We start from the raw sequence: 26,888 nt of genomic DNA on the forward strand, positions 1-26,888 counted from the left end.
TGCCTTCCTGGCCGTAATGAGCGGGTTGTTTAAACAACTGGTTGTTTTAAGAGTGTGAGATCTGGTTAAGAGTGTGGCACCTTTCCCTCCTCTCTTGCTCCCTTTCTTGCCATGTGATACAATAGCTCCTCCTTCCACCATGACTGTAAGTTTCCTGAAGCCCTCACTAGAAGCAGATGCCTGCACTATGCTTCTTGTACACCCTGCAGTACCATGAGCCAAATAAACTTTATTCTTTATTAAAGAATAGCGAAATATGTTTCCATCTATAAATACATCATACAACCCATTTTTGATCCACAATTGTGTCTGCCTGCTACCACTATACTCAGCATATAAGAAGCATGAAAATATCAGCACATTAATTTAGAACTTTCTACTTCTACAATTCCCTTTTCTTTTGCACTATTTCACTAGCTCTTTAATTTGGCACTCTGATGACCACTACTGATTTTCTGAAAATGTGGCTTCTGGACTGAAACCTCAGCACTTCTAATTGTATGCCTCAGTAATGCAAGTAAATACTGGTACTACACTGTATCAGGACAATGTGCATTCAATATGATAGTCTTCTGTAGACAGAACTCTGGATTAAACATAATTTCTAGAAGTCATCTCACACAAACACTCTCAGAGTCTGTGAATTACAAATTTAAACAAATTGATATATCTGCATGAATCTACAACTGAGCAAATGTGACAATCTAAATGATCTGTCAAGACGCTAAGTGGCAAAATTTTACATATGAATTACTAACAAAATTATCTCAGAATTTTATGCTGCATGTTTAAATGATGAAAACATTATGCTATTTCTATGTACAGGTGTTACTGAAGCCTGAATTCTCATGAAATATATATATGATGTATATGTATGTACGTATGTATGTATATATCTATCATATATCTATAATGTTTTTTGAGACGGAGTCTCACTCTGTCACCCAGGCTGGAGTGCTAGGATTACAGGCGTGAGCCACCGTGCCCAGCCTAAAAGTACATTTTAACCCAATACTAGACTCAAAAACTATACCCAGATGCAATTTTTCTTCCTGTTTTTGTAAATACTAACATTCTTCTCCCCAACACATATAATTTCACTTGTGTAAAGTATTTCTACAATCAAATGAAATGTCTTGTACTCATTTATATCGGAAATTGAAATAGTATTTTCTACACTTTTTTTTTCTTACAACTCTGAAGCTTTTTATCCTTTTTTCAGACTTTTCAAACATTTTCAAAATGAACTTTATTTATTACTTTCTGGTGCTGTACTTCATTCTTTAGTATTAAAGGCTAAGAATAAATTAGGACCTTTAAAGTCTACACTCCTTTTTACTTTTATGGTTTTATTTTTTTTTTTTTTGAGACGGATTTCCCTTGGTCCCAGGCTGGAAAGGCCAACTCACCACTGCGAATCACCTCTGGTTCAATGATTCTCCTCACCTCTGATACTGGACTGCACACCACCACACTCACCTAATTTTAAACCTGGTAGAGTAACTCTTTAATGTTGTCAACTGTTAAGATATTTCATATCTGAGAACACACACAGTTCAATATTAAATATCTTAACAGCTGACAACATTAAAAGAGTTACTCTACCAGGATCTTTTTTTTTTTTTGAGACAGAGTCTCGCTCTGTCGCCCAGGCTGGAGTGCAGCGGCGCAATCTCGGCTCACTGCAAGCTCCGCCTCCCGGGTTCACGCCATTCTCCTGCCTCAGCCTCTCCGTGGTGGCGCCCGCCACCACGCCCGGCTAATTTTTTTTTGTATTTTTAGTAGAGACGGGGTTTCACCATGGTCTCGATCTCCTGACCTCGTGATCCGCCCGCCTCGGCCTCCCAAAGTGCTGGGATTACAAGCGTGAGCCACCGCGCCCGGCCTATTCTACCAGGATCTTACAAAGAAACATAAGATTTGGGTTTGGAAAAAAAAAAAAAACACACACACAAAAAACAAAACTAGGCCAGGCACGGTAACCGGTGCCTGTAATCCCAGCTACTCGGGAGGCTGTGGCAGGAGAATCACTTGAACCCGGGAGGTAGAGGCTGCAGTGAGCTGAGATTGCGCTATTGCACTCCAGCCTGGGCACCAAGAACAAGACTTCATCTCAAAAACAAGGCCGGCCACAGTGGCTCACACCTGTAATTCTAGCACTTTGGGAGGCCGAGGCGGGTGGATCACTTGAGTTCAAGAGTTCGAGACCAGCCTGGCTAACATGATGAAATCTCGGCTCTACTAAAAATACAAAAATTAGCTGGGTGTGGTGGCGGGCGCCTGTAGTCCCAGCTAACCTGGGAGGCGGAGGCAGGAGAATCGCTTGAACCCGGGAGGTGGAGGCAGGAGAATCCTTTGAACCCAGGAGGCAGAAGCTGCAGTGAGCCAAGATGGCGCCACTGCACTCCAGCCTGGGTGACAAGAGCAAATCTGTCTCAAAAAAATAAAAATAGGCCAGGCGCGGTGGCTCACGCTTGTAATCCCAGCACTTTGGGAGGCCGAGGCGGGCGGATCACAAGGTCAGGAGATCGAGACCACGGTGAAACCCCATCTCTACTAAAAAATACAAAAAATTAGCCGGGCGTGGTGGCGGGCGCCTGTAGTCCCAGCTACTCGGAGAGGCTGAGGCAGGAGAACCACGTGAACCCGGGAGGCGGAGCTAGCAGTGAGCCAAGATCGCACCACTGCACTCCAGCCTGGGTGACAGAGCGAGACTCCGTCTCAAAAAAATAAAAAATAAAAAATAAAAAAATAAATAAAAATAAAAAAAATTTAAAAAACTATACATGGAGATATGAAAAGGAAAACATAATGGGGCAAAAAAATAAAACCAACAAAAAAGGTTTATTCTTAGCTGAAAGTAATCCTTCCTCAGTATTTAATCTATCTCCTTTCCTATGAAAAGGGAGCTAAAGGGAAGTAACACATCATGTTTTAAAGGCCAGGCCAATGGCTCATACCTGATGTCCACTCTAAGCTTAGGATAATACTGAGACACATATTTCCTGATGAGACTGTAGGAAGCTTCTTTAGGTTCACAAAGGCGAGTAAAGGCCAGTGGGAGGACATCCTCCAATTTTACTTGTGGTTCTGGATCCACTGCAGAGCTCCTATTCTGAAAAGTAATTATCAAAAATTATGATCATTATAGAATGTAAATGCTTCTACATACAACTCAAGGGCTTTCCTCAGTTGATTACCAAATTTGTCAATTTTGTGGCAATTCCTTTGATATAAAATTTTCAACTGATAGCATTAAAAATACATATAAAAGCTGGGTGTAGTGGCTCACACCTGTAATCCCAGCACTTTGGGAGGCCGAGGTGGGCAGATCACTTGAGGTCAGGAGTTAAAGACCAGCCTGGCCAACACTGTGAAATCCCCTCTCTAATAAAAATACAAAAATTAGCCAGGCGTGGTAGCCTGTAATCCCAGCTATTCGGGAGGCTGAGGCACAAGAATTGCTTGAACCCGGGAAGTGGAGATTGCAGTGATGCAAGATGGAGCCACCGCACTCCAGCCTGCGTGACAGAGCGAGACTCCGTCTCAAAAAAAAAAAAAAACCAAACAAGAAAAAGCAGCCAGGTGTGGTGGCTCATGCCTGTAATCCCAGCGCTTTGGGGGCTGAGGTGGGCTGATCACCTGAGGTCACAAGTTCGAGACCAGCCTGACCAACATGGTAAAATTCTGTCTCTAATAAAAATACATAATTAGCCAGGCATGGTGGCATGCGCCTGCAATCTCATTTACTCGGGAGGCTGAGGCAGGAGAATCACTTGAACCTGCGAGGCGGAGGTTGCAGAGAGCCGAGATTGCGCCATCGCACTCCAGCCTGAGCAACAAGAGCGAAACTCCGTCTCGAAACACACACACATAAAAAACACACATAAAAGTAAAAGGGAGTGTAGACTTTAAAGGTCCTAATTTATGAAGTGCAGCACCAGAAAGCAATGCATAAAGTTCATTTTGAAAGTGTTTGAAAAGTCTATGAAAAAAGGATAAAAAGCTTCAGAGTTGTAAAAAAAAAAAAAAAAAAAAAGTGTAGAAAAATATTATTTCAGTTTCTGATATAAATGAGTACAAGACATTTCACTTTATTATTGTAGAAATACTTTACACAAATGAAATTTTATGTGTTGGGAAGAAGAATGTTAGTATTTACAAAAACAGGAAGAAAAATTGGATCTGGGTATAGTTTTTGGGTCTAGTATTCAGTAAAAATGTACTTTTAGGCTGGGCATGGTGGTTCACGTCTATAATCCCAGCACGTTGGGAGGCGGAGGCAGGCAGATCACCTGAGGTCAGGAGGTGGAGGCCAGCCTGGCCAACATAGTGAAACTTACAAACATTAGCTGGGCATGGTGGCATATGCCTGTAGTAGTCCCAGCTACTTGGGAGGCTGAGGCAGGAGAATCACTTGAATCCGGGAAGCAGAGGTTGCAGTGAGCCAAGATCGTGCCACTGCACTCCAGCCCGGGCAATAGAGCAAGATTCTATCTTAAAAAAGAAAAAACAAACAAACAAACAAAAAAAACAGAGGACTCTTATACCTCCTCTAGTTTAAAAGATATTTCACAAAAAGCAGTATAATTCAGCCGGGTGCGGTGGCTCACCCTGTAATCCCAGCACTTTAGGAGGCAGAGGCGGGCAGATCACTGAGGTCAGGAGTTCAAGACAAGCCTGGCCAACACGGTAAAACCCTGTCTCTACTAAAAAATACAAAAAAATTAGCCGGGCACTGTGGCGAGTGCCTGTAATCCCAGCTACTCAGGAGGCTGAGGCAGGAGAATTGCTTGAATCTGGGAGGCGGAGGTTGCAGCTAGCTGAGGATCATGCCACTGCACTACAGCATGGGCAACAGAGCAAGACTCCGTCTCAAAACAAAAAGCAGTATAATTTACATAGCTGCCCATAATTTAATGTAAGGCACTTAAGAGCACAGGCTTAACCAGGTTGGAATGCTTGGATCTGCGTCCTGGCTATTCTACTCACTAGACGAACAAATTATTTATAACTTCCCTAGGCCTTAGCAGAAAGGCTGAACTTTGCATAGTGCCAGGCACACAGCAAACACTCAATGAATGTTGCTATTTTTAGTAGCAGTAACAGCTCCACAGCACTCAAACTGTGGTACACATGTCTTACCTTTCTGTTTCTGGATTTCTGAGGTGTTTTTCTTGATTTCTGAACCACAACAAAACTTCCAGAAGCACCTTTTCCTTTAACCTAAAGTAAATTAATTTTTGTTATTCTAGTATTCATAACTTTACAGTAGGCTAAGGAAATTACAGGGCATGGTAATGCAAGAGCTAATGTACAGTGGTGTTTACTTCTTCAGAGAAAAAAAAACAGTCAATGAAGAGTCAAAAGACTTCAGATGAAAGCTCCTTTATATACCATCTAGCTGATGCTGAGTAATACTGGACAACCCAGTTAACCCTCTGAGCTTTTGTTTTCTCATCTACAAAATTTTGGGAAGAATGCTACTGTGATACCAGGTTAAACAGTCTATTAAAAACTTTCAAAATGAAATAAAAAATCAAAACAAAAATGTCCCACAAAAGTAAGGGACACAATCTCTTAGGGAAAATAAGAAAAGCCCTCACTGTCTTAAAAGCGCCTTGGAAAAAGTTTAGAGCCTAATTAGTCTCAGGCCACCTAACTTCCCACAGTTTACCAATGATACATTATTCCTTATGGGAAGGGTTATCTAACAATTTTTTGGTGGGGAGCGGTGGCTCATGCCTGTAATCCCAGCACTTCCGGAGGCCGAGGCGGGCGAATCATGAGGTCAGGAGATCGACACCATCCTGGCTAACACAGTGAAACCCCGTCTCTACTAAAAATACAAAAAATTAGCTGGGCGCGGTGGCAGGTGCCTGTAGTCCCAGCTATTCGGGAGGCTGAGGTAGGAGAAAGGCGTGAACCCAGGAGGCAGAGCTTGCAGTGAGCTGAGATTGCTCCACTCCACTCCAACCTGAGTGACAGAGTGATACTCCGTCTCAAAAAACAAACAAACAAACAATTATTTAGCCACTGCACACAATGGTATGTTAAGTTTTACCACATATTTCCAGTTCACAAAGCACTTTCATAAAATTTTAAAGTTGATTCACACTAGGCCAGGCACGGTGGTTCATTCCTATAATCCCAGCATTTTGGGAGGCCGAGGTGGGCAGATCACTTGAGGTCGAATTTGAGACCAGCCTGGCCAATGTGGTAAAACCCCATCTCCACTAAAAATACAAAAATTAGCTGGGTGTGGTAGCGGGCGCCTGTAATCCCAGCTACTTAGGAGGCTAAGGCAGGAGAACTGCTTGAACACGGGAGGCAGAGGGTGCAGTGAGCTGAGATCGTGCCACTGTGTAACAGAGCGAGACTCCATCTCAAAAAAAAAGTTGAACCGGGCACTACAGCCTGGGTGAGAGAGCGAGACTCCATCTCAAAAAAAAAAAGTTGATTCACAATAACTAAAGTCCTCCACAGCTTAGTTTTACCTACACTGCTATCAATGTAGCAATCAAGCTGGAATGCTTTTAGCCTGCTAAGAGTTGTTTAGGTATCAAACCAAGGGTGGTCAGGCTATGTAGGCTAGAGCAGGTCATAAACTAAAACATGAAGCCATCTCATAAGCTTTGCTGACGTGTTACACAACAGGTCCTTGGCTCTAATAATTATATTAACTAGGTAAGACTTTTTAGTCAATCATAATTTTGTTTTATTTTAGAGACAGGGTCTCACTCTGTCACCCATGCTGGAGTGCAGTGGCACAATCACAGCTCATTGCTATGTTAGCTCATAGCTCAACTCAAGCGATCCTCCTGCCTCAGCCTCCTGAGCTGGGACTAGAGGCATGCACCCCTACATTTGGCTAATTTTAAAATTTTTTTGTAAAGGCTGGGCATGGTGGCTCACGTCTGTAATCCCAGCACTTTGGGAGGCTGGGGTGGGTGAATCACTTGGGCCCAGGAGCTTGAGACCAGCCTGGGCAACATGGCAAAACCTTGTCTCTACAAAGAATACAAAACTTAGCTGGGTGTGGTGGTGCACACTTATAGTCCCAGGTACTCAGGAGGCTGAGGTGGGAAGACGGCTGGAGCCCAGCGGGTATAGAGTGCAGTGAGCTGAGATTGCACCTCTGCACCCTAGCCTGGGCCAGAGTGAGATCCTGTCAAAAAGTAAAATGAAATAGAATAAAGAAATAATTTTTTTGTAGAGACAGGGTCTCACCTTGCTACGTTGACCAGGCTGGTCTCAAACTCCTGGCCTGAAGCAACCCTCCCACCTCGGCGTACAGGCATGAGCCACTGTGCCTGGCCGTCAGTGATCGTTTTAAAGGCCATTTAAATATCAGTTTTACATTCTGAGAAAGCTAGACTCTTAGCTCTACACAGCAGCAATCTGTTTTATTCACTGACAGACGTCCAGGCAACTGGCACATAGGAGACAAGACGTATCTGTGGAATTGAGTACTAGTTGGAAGTCCCTAAGCAGAGTAGAAATGCCTAAGTGGCACAGAATTCTATTCTGATCAAACAGGCAGGGGGTATAGAAAAAACGTAACAAGACTCTAGGAATGGGATCAACTAGGTTTTTAAAATCTTTGCCACTACCGTAAGACCTTAGCAGTTATTTCATCACTGTGGACCTCTGAAGAGGGTAACATAATATAAAGTTTATTCTAGCTTTAGATTTCTATGGTTCTAAGTTTCCATGCACTATGCAAGATAAAGTAGATTTATGCCTGAAATCAACATTGGTTCTAGTGCTAGTCACATTTCACTCGGGTTTCTCTGATACTCTTAACAGGCTTTAATAGTTTAGCTACTAATCAGTTAAGGTGAGCACATTTATGAAGCTAAAAATTAATAGTAACAAGTCTATCATGTAAGTTAGGCTTTAAAGGAAACAAACCTAAGACAAGGTCAATTATCATTTTTGTTATTCCTTTTTGTTTTCAGACAGGGTATCACTCTCACCGGGGCTGGAGTGGTGAGATCGTAACTCACGATAGCCTCAACCTCCCAGGCTCAAGTGGTCCTCCTGCCTCTGCCTTCCGAGTAGGTGGGACTAGAGGCACATGCCACCAAACCCTGCTGATTTTGTAGTTTTTGTAGAGAAAGGGTCTTGCTATGTTGCCCAGGCTGGTCTTGAACTCCTGAGCTCAAGTGATCCTCACAACTAAGCCTCCCAAAGTGCTGGGACTACAGGTGTAGGCCACCATGCCTAGCCTCATTTTTGCTGTTTCAGTAGCAGGATTCCTTACCTCTTTTTCTTGTTCAGTGCTACATGATTTCAAGCACAAGCAGCCCCCAAAGAAAAATCCAATTAAGAGCAAAGTAAGCTAGAAAAAAGTTACACTATCTTAATGGCACCAATATTTTCAAAACCTAGCCTCAGATAATTCAACTAGGTTAAACTTAAGGAATTTCATCATCATGAAACTTATTTTTAACAAAAAAGGCACAAAAAGCCTAAATGTTACTAACTGTAGACTTAAAGCTAATACACAATGAAATGATCTTACTACTAACAATTGTGTAATACCTGTTTGATGACTCCTCTATTTAATTCTCTTTTCAGTGCTTGTTTAAGGAGATAACCCCTTCTCTCCAGCTCCAGTGAAGGATACTTATGGATGATGTATTTTCGAATAGCAACCACTGATGCACCACTCTTCTGGAAGCATGCCTAGAAAAGATTTATTAAACTAGTTGTTCTTTTTTATTAGATACAGCCTGACATATATTTTCAAAATACATTATTTTGGAAGTGAATTTGATAATAGATGACAAAAATGGTAGGGAAGAATGAACTTCAGAAGACTTCAGTTCATAATGGCTGCAGAGAAATAACAGAATTACTAAATATTTCTACTACAATTTTAAATTGTTCAAAACAGCCTAAAAGACCATACTGAACATGAACAACATTCTATGTATAATGAAGAAGCTCTTTCCATTTTAATTCCATTCTGTATTTAGAAGATGGATCTTTGGCATCAAAATGAGAAAAGCAGAACAAACCTATCACTTACAGGATCACAGATCTGTCCCATTTTAAGGCACGAGCTTAAGGAATGAGCATGCCAGGGCATTTCCCTGAAGGCTCTGTATGAATGTCAGCAGAAAGAAAAATCAAAGATAATCTGAACAAGTGGCATAAAAATGGGTTTACAGATGGCAAAGTGCTGAAGGAGAGTTTTGGGTAATAGTGAAGGTGTTCTATTTGAAGTTAATGTGCCCTCTTCCATTTCCATCCTATTTTACTTATACTCCATTTGACATTAATGCACCTGGAAGAATTAAGTAGCTCATTATGTCACAAAGGCAGCAAATGCTTAATTTTTTTCAAATGCTTAAAATTTTGTTTTCCAACTGGTCACTGACTTGAAATCAAATGCTTTAAATTTTGAAGCACACAGAAGTAGCATCTGTCATTTATCTAATGGGCCAGTCCATCAATTTTCTACTGCCACAGTGTCTATTAAATGAATGTAGCACTTATTCATTCTCATTGGATAAGAACTTCGTTGAATGTTTTTATACATTCTGACAACAAAGAAAAATAACTCACAGGTAGATGGTCCAGAAAAAATTGCACAACACGAAATGAGTTGTATTAATATGGGTCATGTAATTCAAGTCTGTGTCTCTGAACTATTAATGACCTACTAAGGTTTACTCCTGATCTTACAAGAAAACACAAAGCAAAGAAAATCAAACAGAAAAGAACACTAATGCTGAAACAAATAATCTTTTGCTCCACCAATCTGACAGTGAGATGGTAGTAGACATCATGATTCCTGTTCAATACAGAAAATGGCATCCATGGTTTGAAATAATAATTTGTCATATTGCATGGAATACACATTATCTATATAAAATCAATCATCTCCATAAATATGCACGATTATATTCAAACCATTATTTAAGCCAAATTGATACTGTTTTAATTTTTTATTTCACTATTTTAAAGTTTCAGTCCTTTTTCCATCCTCACTATGATGCTGCTCCTTCAAACCCAGGCTGAGTGGTCATCAAGTGAAATCCTTGAAGAAAGGCTATACAAAGAACAGAGATTTCACGACACTGAGGTGATCTAGACCAATAAAGTTTTCTTAATGAGGTGAGAGCATAAAAGTCTTGAAGGAGTAAAGGGAGAAGTCTGAAGGCAAACCCTTTTTCCAGTTTATGTGTTAGTGCTATCTTCTCGCATTCTGAGAATGACAACCAGGCTGCTCCTTTTCATACACATACCCCCGTTTTCTGGTTAAAATCATCTGTATCCCTGTCTCCCCAGTCCTGCCTCAGATCCTAACAACAGGGTCCCTGAAAGATGGCTCTGTTCTAACTCCTCTTATCATCTCATCATATGAACTAAACAAGGCAAAATTAAATGAAAAGACTTATACAATAAAGGCAATTCAAATTAGAAGAGAACCTTTAAAAATTAAAATAGGAAAACTACATCTAATGAAAGTCAATGAAAACGTAAATCTATGTAAGGAGGATAATTTTTGTAAGCATTTTGGAATGTCTAGGTGATAAAGCAGTGTTTATTAACAGGGTTCAGGTGTGAAAGATAACCACTACCAAGATCAGACACTTAGCTTTAGAAATGAACCTAGAGATATTTTTTAAACAAAAATTCTCAATATTTTTCAGTTACTGAGTCACAATTAGATTTCTAAGGGCAAAGACTTTGCTAGCCTTAGTTAATTCACCACTAGCAGGGGCGCCCAACAGAGGAAGGTAGTCCTTAAACGTTTGTTCAATGAATTAACATTTTCAGCCTTCAAATAAAAACTGTACTTAATCGATAAACTGAATTTAAAAGTTCTAAAGTTAAAATATTTGCTATAGTAAATATAAATTTTTTAAAAAAATCAACAGTGTTCACCAAATGTGATTATATTAGAAAAACATGAACTCATAATGACTTTCCTCTCTTTAAAACTCCTTTAGGAAGCAGAGCAAGATTTATGATGTCTAAACAGAAATATGCCATTTTCAAATAAGAAAAAAATGAACATAATAAATCTAAGATGAATTGCTTGAAATAAAAACTTGCCTTAATGGCCTCAGTTAAGATTGCATCCATCTTGGGACGTGGGGAAGAAGCCATCGGTGTTTGTTTCTGGGCCCTGGCTAGCTGGCTGGCAGAAAGGGTAGCCCAGGAAGGAATTGTTTTTTTCACTTTCTTCTCCTTTTCTTTAGACTGATCTTTCTCACTTTAAAACAAAGAATTGTTATTATAGAAGATAAGCTCTCTAGAAAGACGTATAAAGTCAGAAGGAGAAAAGACCAGGAAGGGATAAAAATTAATGCTATAATTTATTTACAGGCTAAGATGATATGTACCATAAGCAAAATTTTACAAAATAAATCTTTAAAAACTGGGTACTATAAATGAATTAAAAAGGTATTTTTCTCTTAGGTGCAGGAGAGAGGAGTCACATAAATTAGCACTGGTATACGGGCTCAGTACCTAAGAGAAATGGGAATTTTAAAATGCATATTAGTTAACAACTACAACAGATGCAGTATGGTATAGTGGAAAAAACTCAAGCTCTTAAGTCAGAAAACCTTTGTTTGTATTTTCACTCAAACATTTACTAGCTAGCTATATGATCTTAGTAAATGATGTGAGTCCTTCTCCTCAGCTATAAAACAGTAATATAAAACCAACTACTTCCCAAGGTGTTGCAAGAATTGTAAGAGTATGTTTATCAAAACAATTTTGTGAGATTTAAAGCATTATATAAATTTTATTCTGAGTATATAACAGTACTCTGTGCACCTAATAGATGCATTAGAACATTTAACAACAGAGGATAGGCTGGGTGCAGTGGCTCATGCCTGTAATCCCAGCAATTTGGGAGGCTGAGGATGGAGAACAGCTTGAGGCCAGGAGTTCAAGCCCAACCTAGCCAACATAGTGAGACGCCATCTCTATTAAACACACACACGCACACACACACAAACACACACGATAGTTGCTAAAAATTCCACAGACCTTAGCTATACTTATGAAACTCAGATAAAGAATACCCTGAAGATTATAGCTAGAAGGTATAGTTATTACTAAGTTACTCTTCTATGGTCATGTGCTGCATAACAATATTTTGGTCAACAGACCACATACACAATGGTGGTCCCTTAAGATTATAATGGAACTGAAAACCTTCTATTACCTGGTTAACATGATAGCTGTGGTAATATCACAGCGCAACACGTTACTCACTTGTTTGTGGTGACACTGGTGTAAACAAACCTACGGTGCTTCCAGTCATATAAAAATATAGCATATTGGCTGGGCGCGGTGGCTCATGCCTGTAATCCCAGCACTTTGGGAGGCCAAGGTGGGCGGATCACAAGGTCAAAAGATTGAGACCATCTGGCCAACATGGTGAAATCCCCGTCTCTCCTAAAAATACAAAAATTAGCTAGGTGTGGTGGTGCACACCTGTAGTCCCAGCTACTCAGGAGGCTGAGGCAGGAGAATCGCTTGAACCTTGGAGGTAGAGGTTGCAGTGAGCCCAAATCGTGTCACTGCACTCCACACTCCAGCCTGGGTGACACAGCGAGACTCCGTCTCAAAAAAAAAAAAAAAAAAAGCACATTACAATTATACATAATACTTGATAATAAACAGCTATGCTACTAGTTTATGTGTTTACTATACTTTTTATCATTAGAGTATATGTTTTCTACCTAAAAAAAAAAAGTTAACTACAAAACAGCCTCAAGCAGGTCCTTCAGAAGGTATTCCAAAAGACAGCACTGTTATCATAGGAAATGACAGGTCCATGTGTGTTGCTGCCCCTGAAGGCCTTCCAGTGGGACAAGATCTGGAGGTGGAAGACAGTGATATTGATGACCCTGACCCCGTGCAGGCCTAGGTTAAGGTGTATGTTTGTGTCTTAAGTTTTGTTTTTTCATAGATATGAGGTCTCACAACATTGCCCAATCTAGACTCAAATTTCAGGACTTAAGCAATCCCCCCACCTCAACTTCCTAAGTAGCTAGGGCTACAGCTGTGCACCACAGCGTCCGGCTTGTGTCTTTGTTTTTGGTAAAGTTTTTAAAGTTTTTAAAAATAAAAACTTTTCAGTTTTAAAAGTTGCACACAGTAGTCCTAGGCCTTTGCATTCACTTACCACTCATTCACTCACCCAAACAATTTCCAATCCTTTAAGGTCCATGCATGGTAGGTGTCCTACACAGGTATACCATTTTTTATCTTTTATATCATATTTTTACTGTCCCTTTTCTATGTTTAAATACACAAATACTTACCATTGTGTTATAACTGCCCACAGTATTTAGTACAGTAACATGCTGTACAGGTTTGTAGCCTAGGAGCAACAGACTATCCCATAAAGCCCAGTTATGTAGTAGGCTGTACCATGTAGGTTTGTGTAAGTACACTTTATGATGTTGGCATGATGATGAAATCGCCTAAAGATGCATCTCTCAGAATGTACACCCATTGTTAAGCAATGCATGACTATAGTTAAAAGCAATTTCTAACTGTTCTGACCAATTATGAAAAGAGTGGAATGAATACTACCAGCTCTCCTGCAAAAAAAAAAAAATAATTAAAAATTAAAAAGTAACTGCCATCACCGTATATAGATACACATCAATAGCAAATTTTACTTTCAGATTCTCAAAGTCAATTCTTCAACTGAATACTTCATCAAACATATATAGACTTTTAGGTCACACTACCGATGGCTTGATACAGATTAATGCCTTCTAACATAAGCACACAAAAACAACCCACTCCTGGCACAGAAGTAGGAATAAAATAGTGAAATGTCTTCTAGGTCAGATTTTTATAGTTATGTTTCATTTCTTACTGAAGTCTTGCCAATGCTTAAAATATCAGATACTCCCACAATAAATTACAAGCTCAAAAACACATTCCAAAGCCAATGACAAAGACTTTTCGATTATTCAAACCATTGGGTTCTGCTAACTACAGCATATTCTAACAGGTCATACAACTATATAATAAACCTATTTCAAATGGTAATTCTAAAAATTAAATCCAAATAGCAAATACCTAGCATAAACCAATGTTATAACACTTTAAAACAATCTGATCTAAAATCCTTTTACACATTCTTCAAATATAAATAGCAAGAAGACATAACTCCTTACTCCTTTTTGGTTTCCTCAGAAGACTTATTTTCTTCCTTCTCTTCATTCTCAGGTTCCCCCTTTGGCTGCTCTGCCTCACTCGAAGTAGCAGGTGGAGTTTCATTCTCTTGTTCTTCTACAGTGGAGACAGATTCCTCTGAACTTATGTCTGGTTCTAAAAAATCAGGTGAGCAGAATTGCATAAGCAGATGTATTCCAATCTGAGTCAATAAAAGGTAAAAGCTTATCTTACTAAACGGACCAGCCAAAGTCTCCAATTAACAAATGAATTCTAAAATGAAAACGAATGACCACTAATGCAGTTTTCTTACATTCTTTATGTCACTCAAGTTGCCTGGTCAGGTGGTTATTTATCTATTACTAGAAAAACAGACCAGGAAATTACATAGAAAGGAAAACTCATTTCATCCCAAATCATTTAATTATTCTACTTTGCAATATTCATGAAACTCATAATTAAGAAACTAGCCATTTTATAATTCAACAGGCAAATCTGAGAGGATAATTAAAAAACTCATGTATTCTCCAAGAGGAATGACTGAAGCAAGAGTAGAAATATGAGAGGGGAACATGGAGGTCTGCTGTTATTTGTGCCTTTCCTTCACAGCATGTCTCTGAGTAGCTACTATAAAACACAGAACCCCAGGCACTGGTTATGCAGGGACTTCAGAGAACTCCAAAAATAAAATAAAAATAAAAATAAAAAAAACCACGAAAGAAAAAGGACTCCAGTGGCAAGCATATACTTCAAGCCAAAGTATACGCTTGAAGAATGTGATCATTTAAATTATATGAACTAATTATTGCAATAATGACGAGGACTTCTTTGTGGCCTTCACATAATGAGAATTTTATTTATTTTTTATTATTTTATTTTTTTTTTGAGACAGAGTCTCGCTCTATCTCTCAGGCTAGAGTGCTATGGCGCAATCTCGGCTCACTGCAACCTCCGCCTCCCCAGGTTCAAGCAATTCTCCTGCCTCAGCCTTCCTAGTAGCTGGGACTACAGGCGTGTGCCACCACGCCCAGTTGATTTTTTGTATTTTTAGTAGAGACAGGGTTTCACCGTGTTAGCCAGGATGGTCTCGATATCCTGACCTTGTGATCCACCCGCCTCAGCCTCCCAAAGTGCTGGGATTACAGGCGTGAGCCACCACGCCCGGCTATAAAGAGAATTTTAAAATGCCACTTATCTCTTAAAACCAAATCACATAAGTACAATTCTAACACTTATACTAAGCAAGTGATTTCCATCCTCCTTTGGCCTTCTCTGCTTTTAGAATTGTTTCCCATATGCTTAGGATCACAAAGTATTATGGATAGAACTTCACTATAACAATGGTATCTGGGGATAAAGATAATAACTACATTTAGGTTTTCCACAATAAAATGTATTTTTCATCATGATATATCTTTTACTGCCCCTCAGCCCAACAATTTGACTAAATGGCTGCTTGGGCAAGAATTTACTATTAGTTAGTCATGTTTGTTTACACTTTGTCTTATTCTAAATAAGATGAAAAGCTAAGAATCATTCAGGGGTTTTACTGTAATAAGACTTATAAATTTTACATTATTTTCTCTTCTCAAGAATAACTGCTCAAGAGTTATGGCTTAATAAAGTTCAGTCACTCAACAGATATTGAATATGTAGTATGTATAAGACTGTTCCCAACTCATGAAACTATTGTGTTTCTGTGTAAAACGCAGAGTTTACAAAATTTAAAATGAGTGACGTCTAATTTCTATGTACAAAATACTATGTACAAAATGGGATAGAGAGAAGATTAAACAAACATACAACTTGTGAAGTGACACTGTTTCTTCATAAACTCTTGGTTGACTTTTCTAATACTTTACATCTGAACCCTCTGGTATGTATTCTGAAAACTGATGTTATTAGTGATTTAGTGGCCTCAGGTGGCTGTTAAACATGGATTAAGATGGACCACCAAGTGGCTTATCCCAGTGCTGGACAAGATAACCTATCTTCAACTTACCAGCACGTTTACTTTTTTAAATATTCGGATTCCCATGTCTCTTAACTGCCTTAGGCCAGGGTGCCCAAATTGCTTATAGCATTCATCTAACGATTTAGAGAAAAAATCCAGGCTCAGCCACAAAAGGGTATATTGACTGGTTATTGATGTCTGCCCTGATGCACCAAGGGATACAGGCAACAAGGATGCGTGTATTTTCTATTCCTTTTTTTTTTTTTTTGAGACAGTTTCCCTCTGTTGCCCAGGCTGGAATACAATGGCGTGATCTCAGCTCACTGCAACCTCTGCCTCCTGGGCTCAAGCAATTCTTGTGCCTCAGCCTCCTGAGTAGCAGGGATTGCAGGGATTACAGGAATGCACCACCATGCCCAGATAATGTTTGTAATTTTAGTAGAGACGGGGTTTCACCGTGATGGCCAGGCTGGTCTCGAACTCCTGACCTCAGGTGATCTGCCCGCCTCGGCCTCCCAAAGTGCTGGGATTACAGGCATGAGCCACTGTGCCCAGCCCTCTATTCCTAATACATGCTGGTCAGCAAATAATTGATTCTGACAGCCACAACAGAGGCAGCACAGTGTGCTCATCCCTGAAAAACCTGAGATAAAAGAGAGAAAGGAAAAAAGGGAAAAGATAAGGAAAAAAACAAAAAGATCATGAGAAGAAAAATAAAGACGGGAAAAGGAGAAGAGGTGGTTATAGATGCCATAAAGGAGCATTAGTACTCCATGTTGATGGGTCTATGTTTCTTTCCATTTGTTATGCTCCCACCACTGACTGGCCAATCTTTTCTCTACCAATACCTGTTACAAATCAACAGATCACCATTTGCTTCTCTTAAGGCCTCCAGATGATTTCTGGATGAACCTTCCACTGTCTGTCCTAAAGGCCCACGTTTTCCATTCTCCCACACTGCATTCATCCCCATGACACTTTATGTCCGGAATGCTACTCTTTGGCCATTCCTGTCATCCTCAACCATTTTTCTGTTTTTAATTCCAACATAACATTTTCACCTTCCAAAAATCTTTACAGAGAAAATGAAATCTTACTTTGCCCTCATGGTCCGGCAATGACATACCAATAGCTACTGATTCTCTCTAAATGTTTCCCCAAAACACATGGCCATGAAAAAGTTCAAAGGAATTTATGGGACACTCCAAATTGCAGTATAACTTTTGATGTTTTAAGCTGTGTCACCGTTTTACTTTACCTGGCTTTTCTTCCTCCCCTTCAGCAAGCTTGCTTTTGGGAGGAGTTTCCCGGGTAGAATTCACAGTTCGACGAATCGGCATGGTGCTATCTTCTACCTTCTAAGAAAAGAGATGGCCATAATCAAACATGCATTAAAAAATTCTCTTTTCTCTCTTTCTCAAAGGGCCTAACTGGGTGTCAGAAGATGTAGGAGAATTCTTCAAGTCGACTCCAGGATCTGATACAAATTACTTTTAACAAGTTTTTTTGAAGTGAAATATGATTTTTAAGATACACTTTTTAAAAGTATGTTATTTTAGCTTGAATTTCAAATGGAAACACATAATTATAGTTGATTGCTATAAATTTAGAAGGTTGGAGGTTTTCTCAGGAATTTGAGGGGAAAGGGAAGATGAAAAGACTCTGATTTTGTTTCAAATTCACAACCTAGACTCCCCAAAGGGAAGGAACATGTACCAAGAAGGACCCAGCAGGGCCTGAAGTCAGGGATTGATCCAAGAGTGAGCTTCAAGAATGTGTCAGCCCCTACCTCACCTAACTTGTCCGCGTGGATCAGCTGAGCTCCTACTATAAGTGGGAGTGCCTTAGGATGGACGAGTTCACCTTGAGACGTATCAGTCGCCATTTTAAATAATTTCTAGGCCCGAGTACAGGTTACACTCTGAAGCCTCTGCTGTTAACCACAAGGATTTTTCCTAATGGTTTCAGTGTGTTGAAGAATCAACCTAAAGCACAGAAAAGACCTGGTGTGAAGATTAACAGAAACAAAACTAAACTAAAACGTCTAAATTTAATACACATCCAAAGGGAAAAAATATAACTATAAAATTTATAGTTAAGTGACAGATGATTTGGTTACTCAGAAAGATAAAACTACCAAAATACAGACTACATAAAGCAGCAACTAAGACGAATGCATAAGCCACAGCAGCTGTTGCACCTTCCACATGAACAAAGACAACAAGGGCAAGAAAGCTCCTAAGGAACCTAACCCTATCCCCTCCTGCTACCATCGGGAACTTAGAAGGATAGAATAAAGAGACTAAGGAACAGTTAGTCAAATGTTTAGTCAAAGATCAGTTTACCAAGAGAAGGCTTTTGTTGTTACTGTTCTCAAAAGGGTCAGGAAAATTAACTGTAATCTTAAACTCTACCTCTATTAGAAAAGTACTTTTTTTCCCCTCTATTAAGGGAAAACACAAGGGGAAAAATACTGCTAAATAACATGACATTCTAATAGCTTCCAGACCCACAGAAGCAAATTTAGACCATCACCTAGGAGAATAAAAGTATGCTTCTAAGACTGTCATATCTTTAATGTAAGGAAAACTAGTACAGACGAATATAATTAAATATTCAAAGATAAAAACCCATGCAGTCACCCAAGTTTACCAGATCACTAACACCCCCTCTTCCCCAAAAATCTCATCTGAGACTCAATGACATTTTATACAAAAATTCCTCAATATAAAAAAAAGACCATGTAAGTATTTAGATCTCTGTGCTAATGACCTATTATAAGTAGGGAATGACAGTCATGCAACTTCTACATTAAAGTCTAACCTTGTCTAAGAATTGAAGAGCTTTCAACTTGGCAAGTAACAGTCCCAACCTACAATAACTAGGATAAATCCAGAAGATTGAAACACAGAGGATGCATTCACATTTATAGGGAAAATGTTTTTATGGGAACACCAAGGGCAATACCAGACTTGTCAATTGTCAGTCAGCTGCAAGGAAATCTTTCAGTCAGCTGAAAGAATTCAGTGCAGTGTAACACATTCATACTTAGGGAACTAGAATATCCATTAATATTAATTTTTTTTTTCTTTTTTTGAGATGGAGTCTCGCTCTGTTGCCTAGGCTGGAGTGCAGTGGCATGATCTCAGCTCACTGCAACCTCCGCCTCCTTGGTTCAAGCGATTCTCCTGCCTCACCTTCCTGAGTAGCTGGGATTACAGGCATGCGCCACCATGCCCAGCTAATTTTGTATTATTAGTAGAGATGGGGTTTCACCATGTTGGTCAGGCTGGTCTCGAGCTCCTGATCTCAGATGATCTGCCCACCTCAGCCTCCCAAAGTGCTGGGATGGCAGGCATGAACCACCGCACCCGGCCCATTTTTCTTAATAATAAAAAGCCTTATGCAAATCTGCTGGTATTTTTACGTGCAAACATGATATGGAAATAAAACAATATCACAATCAGGTTATCCTTAGTAAAGTTATATTGCTAATGAATTTATCTTTCTTAACCCACAATAACACTAGCTAGGCTGAAAATGCTACCATGAAGTCAACAACCTTCAGGAGTCTCTGTTCATAGGCATCTTTAAAAAAATATTTTCCCATTTGGCGTAGTAGCTCATGCCTGCAACCCCAGCAATTTGGGAGGCAGAGGTAGGAGGATCCCTTGAAGCTAGAAATTCAAAACTAGCCTAGTCAACATTAGACTTGGTCTTTACCAAAAGTAAAAAAATTAAAATTTAAAAACAGGCCAGGTGTAGTGGCTCACACCTGTAATTCCAGCACTTTGGGAGGCCAGTAGGAGGTTCACTCGTGCCCAGGATTTCAAGACCAGCCTGGGCAATACAGACGTTGTCTCTAAAAAAAAATTAAAAATCAGCTGGGAATGGTGGCATGCGCCTATAGTCCCAGCTACTTGGGAAGCTGAGACTGGGAGGACTGCTTGAGCCCAGAAGGTTTCGGATGCAGTAACCTGAAATCGAGCCACTGCATTCCAGCCTAGCTAACAGAGCACAGCCTGCCTCAAAAAAAGAAAAAAAAAAAAAAGGGCCGGGCACAGTGGCTCACGCCTGTAATCTCAGCACTTTGGGAGGCTGAGGCGGATGGATCACATGGTCAGGAGTTCAAGACCAGCCTGGCCAATACGGTGAAACCCCGTCCCTACTAAAAATACAAAAATTAGCCGGGTGTGGTGGTGCGCACCTGTAGTCCGAGATACTTGGGAGGCTGAGGCAGAAGAATCACTTGAACCCGGGAGGCGGAGGTTGCAGTGAGCCAAGATCGTGCCACTGCACTCCAGCCTGGGTGAGAGCAAGACTCCTTCAAAAAAAAAAAAAAAAAAAAAAAAAAACCCACACAGCTGGTCACTGTGGCACATGCCCATAGTCCCAGCTACTTGGAAGACTGAGGTGGGAGGACTGCCAGTGTCCAGGAGTTCCAGGCTACAGTGAGCTACAATTGCACCACGGCACTCCAGTCTGGGTGACAGAGTAAGACCTTGGCTCAATAATAATAATAATAATAAAAGTTGAATGAACAATGACATCCGGTAGTACTTATTACTACATTCATTATGTGTGAAGAACACTTAAAACCCAGTTATTTGGGATAAATATTAAGAGACGTTAGGGCTGGGTACAGTGGCTCATGCCTGTAATCCCAGCACTTTGGTAGGCTGAGGTGGGGATCACCTGAGGTCAGGAGTTCGAGACCAGCCTGGCCAACATGGTAAAACCCCATCTCTACTAGAAAATACAAAAGTTAGCCAGGCGTAGTGGCGTACACCTGTAGTCCCAGCTACTCAGGAGGCTGAGGGAGGAGAATCACTTGAACCTGGGAGGCGGAGGCTGCAGTGACCTGAGATTATGCCACTGCACTCCAGCCTGGGTGAAGAGCGAGACTCCATCTCAAAAAACAAACAACAACAACAACAACAACAACAAAAAATAGAGATGTTAGCCACAGCTCTGCACTGCCTTAGTAAAAGTTGTAGAACTTCAAAGCTTCAATCTGTAGTACTTGCTTTAGAATAGTTGGGTTAATTGGCTAATAAATTCACTGTTCATTACAGAGCTAAGTATATGCAAGGTTAATTCACACTGCCTTAACATCACTGTATGTATGTTTTTTTGTTTGTTTGTTTTGAGACAGGGTCTCACTCTGATGCTCAGGTTGTAGTATCACAGCTCACTGCAGCCTCAACCTCCAAGGCTCAAGCGACTCTCCCACCTTAGTCTCCCTAGTGGCTGGGACTACAGGCACGCACCGCCATGCCTGGCTAATTTTTCGCTTTTTTTGTATAAACAGGGTTTTGCCATGTTACCCAGGCTGGTCACAAACTCCTGGGCTCAAGCGATCCGCCTGCCTCGGCCTCTCAACGTGTTGGGATTACAGGTGTAAGCCACCGCATCTGACCCAGTGTACCTATTAACTAAACTTTTTACTATTGCACTCTGAATGATCAGATTTTTAGGCTGCCACACTTGTTCCTGGCAGGGATCTTATCTACCTGGTTCATTTGCTGCATACCTGATGCCTAAGAATATACCACGCACAGAATAGATGCTCAATTAATATTTGTTAAAGGATGAACAAATAACACTTATTTGTGTTTTTCTTTTCTTTTTTTTTTTTTTGAGACCGAGTCTCGCTCTGTCGCCCAGGCTGGAGTGCAGTGGCGTGATCTCGGCTCACTGCAACCCCCCTGCCTGGTTCACGCCATTCTCCTGCCTCAGCCTCTTGAGTAGCTGGGACTACAGGCGTCCGCCACCACAGCCGGCTAATTTTTTGTATTTTCAGTAGAGACGGGGTTTCACCGTGTTAGCCAGGATGGTCTCGATCTCCTGACCTCGTGATCCACCCGTCTCGGCCTCCCAAAGTGCTGGGATTACAGGCTTGAGCCACCGCGCCCGGCCTATTCATGTTTTTCATCTTGGTTTTTATATGTGCCAAAAATAAAGTCTGAGTTTACCTGTGGTTTACATGGTCCTCTTATGAATATCAGTTTGTTTAAACTTAATGTTAGAACAATAACAAATACTTGCTTTTTGTCAAGGGAAATGCTTGAATCGGTTGTTTATTTTGAGACAGGGTCTCAGGCTGGAGTGCAGTGGCATGACCAGGGATCAATGTAGCCTCGACCTCCTGGGCTCAAGCGATCTCCTCCCACCTCAGCCACCTGAGTAGCTGGGACTTCAGGTATGCGCCACCACACCCCAATAGTTTTTGTATTTTCTGTAGAGACAGGGTTGCCCACGCTGGTCTCTAACTCCTGGATTCAAGCGATCCTCCTCTTTGGCCTCCCAAAGTGTTAGGATTACAAGTGTGAGCCACCATGCACGGCTTTAAACTATTTGAATGCAGGCAATAAAAAAAACTATTGTAGAAATAAAAAGCCCCAAATTTCAGTTTTAATTTATTTCCTCTACATTAAGAGAAAGCTGTAGAAAAGTGAGGAGTTTAACAACGTATTTCAGTTTACTGATATCCTTGATAATATGCATTTTAGGGAAAGCACTATAATTTCACATTTTACCATAAAATATATGTAATACATGTCATTAGTGATGCGCTGAACACCTCACATTGTTCCCAATCTTAAGTCATTCATTATACTCAGATTTAACGAGTCATGTCACAAAAAGCATGCCTGTAATTTGACTGCTGGCATCATTTGTTTTTCATTTTCAAATTTAAGTTATGTAAGCAAGCATATACTAGGTGTCTGTCTTGGGCATAGATGCTAAGGACACTACAGTGTCTCATCTCAACAAAATCACAGTGTAACTGGGTAAGGAGTTAAAACTTTCATCTGGATATGAAGAGTTCAGTATACGTTCTCCACTAACTTCCAGCCCTACAATCTTGCAAGTAAGCTTAAAAACAAAGCCAAAACAAACCAGCCAACCCAGCAAACTTTACAATGTTACTTGTTTTGAAACAAATTACACTAAACTTTTGAGAAGAGCAATGAAAAATTTAAAAGCTAACAAGTTTTTTGCCTATGTCAGGTTAAACAAAATTAGAGCACCTTTCAAAAATGACACTAGTCACCTCTAATTTCACTCTAAGACAAGACAGCGTGCTCAAAAAGCCTCAGGCGATTTTTAGACGTTATTTCGAATTGGATTCTCACTTTTCAATGCAATGCAAAGTCAGGAAGCACAATACACAGAGAGAACGTGCACGCGGGTGCGGCAGCACAGTTCACCCGGTCCGGTCTCCGTACGGGAGACAACTCTTTCTCAAAAAGGTTAAGTGGCTGTCCCCGGTCACAGCTGTCAATTCAGTACCAACCCTCAGATCTGGGGCTCTCACCTCACCACTCCTGCCTCCATCTCTTAAAAACGCTCAGATGGGCGACTGTAACTTTCTGACGACCTACCGAGGCACTGCTCTCATTCAAACCCCACCGCCTAAGGTGGCGAGTAACCAGTTCTACGTTTCCCAAAGGGGGAGCGAGACTCAAGGCCGCCGTCGCGGAGCAGCAAAGCGACAGCCGACAGCCCCGCCCGCAGAGGGCCGCGGGAAGGACGGCAAGGGCAGCGGAGACAAAGCAGCAAGGCGAGGTAGCTACAGGCCACAGCGGCGAACGCGCACGGCAGGGGAGAGCGCGGGCCGCCAGCGAGGCGGGGAAAGCTCGGACCGCGGACACCGACGGATGAGGCTGGAGCTCGGCGCGGTGACAGTTCGGGGCTCACACTCGGCAGGGACACCGCGGCGCCCGCCCCGGCGACGGAAGCAGCGGCGGAACGCGAGACTCGGCGCTCCGCACTCACCACTGGGAGCTCCGTAATGGCGGCGGCGGGGGCGGAGAACCCGGGGGGCGGGCCCGCCGCAGCCAGTCACCGCCGCCGGCATCTTTCGAACCGGCTCCGAAAACCGCTGAGGGAGTGGGGTGAGGGGAGGGCGCGGGCGGACGCCGGACCGCGGCGGGCCTCGGAGCATGCGCAGCCCTCAGCCAATCGGGGCGGGCGGAGGACGCCGACGCAGGCGCGCTGGGACGCAGGGTCGCACGGCCAGGGAAGAGCTCCCCCTCCTCCCCCAAGTCCAAACAAAACAAGGGCGGGAGCGCGCGCGCCGCAGGGCCCTTGAGGAGAAGTCCAGCAAAAGGGCAGGGGGCTAGGTCGCAGGGGAGAGGAAGGGAGGGGGGCGGAGCGGCCGCTGAAGGCAGACAAAAGGCGCCACCTCCGGGGACCCGGGCGCCCCGCCCCCTCCTCTCTGGGAGCGGCGTCGGCGCCCCGGGCGAGCGGCCTCCGCCACTCGCCTTCGGGGCCCAGCGAGCCCGCGCCCACTCCCCGGCCGCCTGTTCTGTCTTGCGTTACCTCTGCGTTCGGCCGGTCCTGGCGCCCGCGTCCTGCACGGCCTCTCGGCGCCGCTCCCGCTGCCGCTAGTCGCCTCCGCCACCGCTGTCCTCCAGTCCCAGCCACCGAGCTGTGCCGCCCCGCCCCCCTGCCCGCGGCCCCGCGCGCGCCCCCGCCGGCCCCGCCCCCCGCGCGTGGGGTACGAGGGGGCGCGCGGGGACGGGCGGACGCCGGCGGAGCGCGGGGCGTCGGCGCGCGTTCCCGGCGCTGCGTGGTGGCGCTCATTGCCCTGGCGTGGCGGGGCGGTGACGGTTTTCTCGGAGGGGCGCTGCTTTCCCTCGCTAACCTTCGGTTTCTGTGCTCTCCAGGGCAGTCTCTGCTCTTAACTGGGTTTCCGCTTCGGCCACCCGTCCGCCTTTAGCGGGGCTAGCCTTTCTCGCTTCTCAGTTTAGGCGCAGCTCAAGAGCAAACCGTTTTTGGAAGACCGTAGAATTGGAAAACTAGAGAGCGGAGAATTCACTGCCTCGCACTCTCTCCCGTTGTCTCCAGACGGTACAGGGCAGACTCAGAACTGAAAAGTTGAAACGGGCTTTCCGGGCTCCCTAATCCGCACATGCAGGGAGAGTTCCCCAGAATGAAAACGCTGAGATTAGAAGACGGGATTCCCTTTGAATTGTCATATTATGTTGCTATCAGCGTACTTAAGCAACGTACATACAAAGGAAAAGTACAGCTCTTCAAAGCTAGTTTGGAAAGATTGTTTTTAAAGTTGCAGGTGTTGGGGGACAGGAGAGGGACTGGGTAATAAATGTAGGGAAATACCAGTAGAATTGTCCCAAGGTTACAGTAGATGACCAGTACGCAAACGTATGTGCCAAGGTTTATAAAGACTTATGACACCACTTAAGCACTCACCCAGTCGTCTCGCCCTGCCATTAGCATAGTTGTCTCACCAGCTTTCCCTGCCACAGCCACCCCACTCTATCAGTTCAAATTTCACAGCCACCATAAAAAATTGTTTATACGAGGTGTGCGTTATCATTCATATCCTGATGGCATTACCAGTCTTTAGTACTCTGGTGTCATATTCCAGCTGTTCAGAAGGGGTTTTGGTCTTTTATGCCATTCTTCATTCTGCTCACTCCCTTTGTTCCTAACGTTTCTGTTGTTTTCCTTTTCAAAGACTGTTCCATTTTTATGTATTTGTACATTTAAAACATCCTACCGTTCTTCTTTTACCCTAAAATGTCTTTAGACCCATCTCATGTAAGAAGCAGACTCAGATGAAAGCAAACTGGGAGATGTTTCCTCCTCCACAGATTTTTGCTTAAAAAAAAAAAAAAAAAAAAAACTTAGGCCGAGCATGGTGGTTTACGCCTGTGGTCCCTGCACTTTGGGAGGCCGAGGTGGGAGGACTGCATGAGGCTTGGGGCCAGGAGTTCGAGGCCAGCCAGGGCAACATAATTAGACCCCATCTCTAAATAAATAAATAAGCCAGGAATGATGGCAAAGGCCTTTAGTCCCGGCTACTCGGGAGGCTGAGGCAGGAGGATCGCTGAAGCTGAGGAGTTTGAGGCAACAGTGAGCTATGATCACCACTGTGCTCCAGCCAGAGAGAGCAAGACCCTGTCTCAAAAAAATCTTGGTGGGGCACGGTGGCTCATGCCTGTAATCCCAGCATTCTGGGAAGCCTAGGTTCCCAAAAGGAAGATCTCTTTAGCCCAGGAGGTTTAAGACCACCCTGGAGCAACATGGAGAAACCCCATTTCTATATATGATAAAAATATTAGGCTGGGCGCGGTGGCGCAAGCCTGTAATCCCAGCACTTTGGGAGGCCGAGGTGGGCGGATCACGAGGTCAGGAGATCAAGACCATCCTGACTAACACGGTGAAACCCCGTCTCTACTAAAAATAAAATTAGCTGGGCATGGTTGCACGAGCCTGTAGTCCCAGCTACTCGCGGGAGGCTGAGGAAGGAGAATCACTTGAACCCAGGAGAGGGAGGTTGCAGTGAGCTGAGATCGCGCCACTGCACTCCAGCCTGGGTGACAGGCTCCATATAAAAAAAAAAAAAAAAATTAGCTGGGCGTGGTGACACACGCCGGGAGGCTGAGATGGGAGGATCACTTAAGCACAGGTGGTCGAGGCTGTAGCGAGCCGTGATGGTGACACTGCACTCCAGCGTGGGCAACAAGGTGTTTCAAAAATCAATCAGGCCGGGTGTCGTGGCTCATGCCTGTAATCCCAGCACTTTGGGAGGCCTAGGTCAGGAGTTCGAGACCAGCCTGGCCAACATGGTGAAACCCTGTCCCTACTAAAAATACAAAAATTAGCCGGGCGTGTGGCACGTGCCTGCAATCCCAGCTACTCGAGAGGCTGAGGCAGGAGAACCCCTTGAACCCAGGAGGCGGAGGCTGCAGTGAGCCAAGATTGCGCCACTGCACTCCAGCCTGTCCGA

At 42.8% G+C, this 26,888-nt stretch overlaps 1 protein-coding gene across 9 annotated transcripts in view; it reads right to left on the reverse strand.

Moving 5' to 3' along the window:
* The window catches only part of HP1BP3 (heterochromatin protein 1 binding protein 3), a 51,348-nt gene extending 26,765 nt beyond the window's left edge, over window positions 1-24,583 (reverse strand). For 3 of the 9 annotated variants that reach the window (XR_009214820.1, XR_009214821.1, XM_032759173.2), the window contains exons 1-8: window positions 24,452-24,583; window positions 17,913-18,108; window positions 17,382-17,481; window positions 14,172-14,325; window positions 11,074-11,233; window positions 8,548-8,691; window positions 5,146-5,226; window positions 2,961-3,115 (exon numbers count right to left, since the gene is read on the reverse strand). Coding sequence is in view for 7 of the 9 variants with exons in the window: in XM_032759173.2 (XP_032615064.1) it covers window positions 2,961-3,115; window positions 5,146-5,226; window positions 8,548-8,691; window positions 11,074-11,233; window positions 14,172-14,325; window positions 17,382-17,481; window positions 17,913-18,008 (890 nt within the window). In the remaining 2 variants the exon portion in view is untranslated. Of the gene's footprint in view, window positions 1-2,960; window positions 3,116-5,145; window positions 5,227-8,547; window positions 8,692-11,073; window positions 11,234-14,171; window positions 14,326-17,381; window positions 17,482-17,912; window positions 18,109-23,772; window positions 24,154-24,451 lie in introns of those variants that run through there. The other 6 variants (XM_032759172.2, XM_032759175.2, XM_058443915.1 and 3 more) reach the window with 6 other exon arrangements.
* Window positions 24,584-26,888: the final 2,305 nt, after the last annotated feature.

This window comes from Hylobates moloch, unplaced genomic scaffold (genome assembly GCF_009828535.3).
Source record: "Hylobates moloch isolate HMO894 unplaced genomic scaffold, HMol_V3 SCAFFOLD_9, whole genome shotgun sequence".
NCBI classification, from domain to species: domain Eukaryota; kingdom Metazoa; phylum Chordata; class Mammalia; order Primates; family Hylobatidae; genus Hylobates; species Hylobates moloch.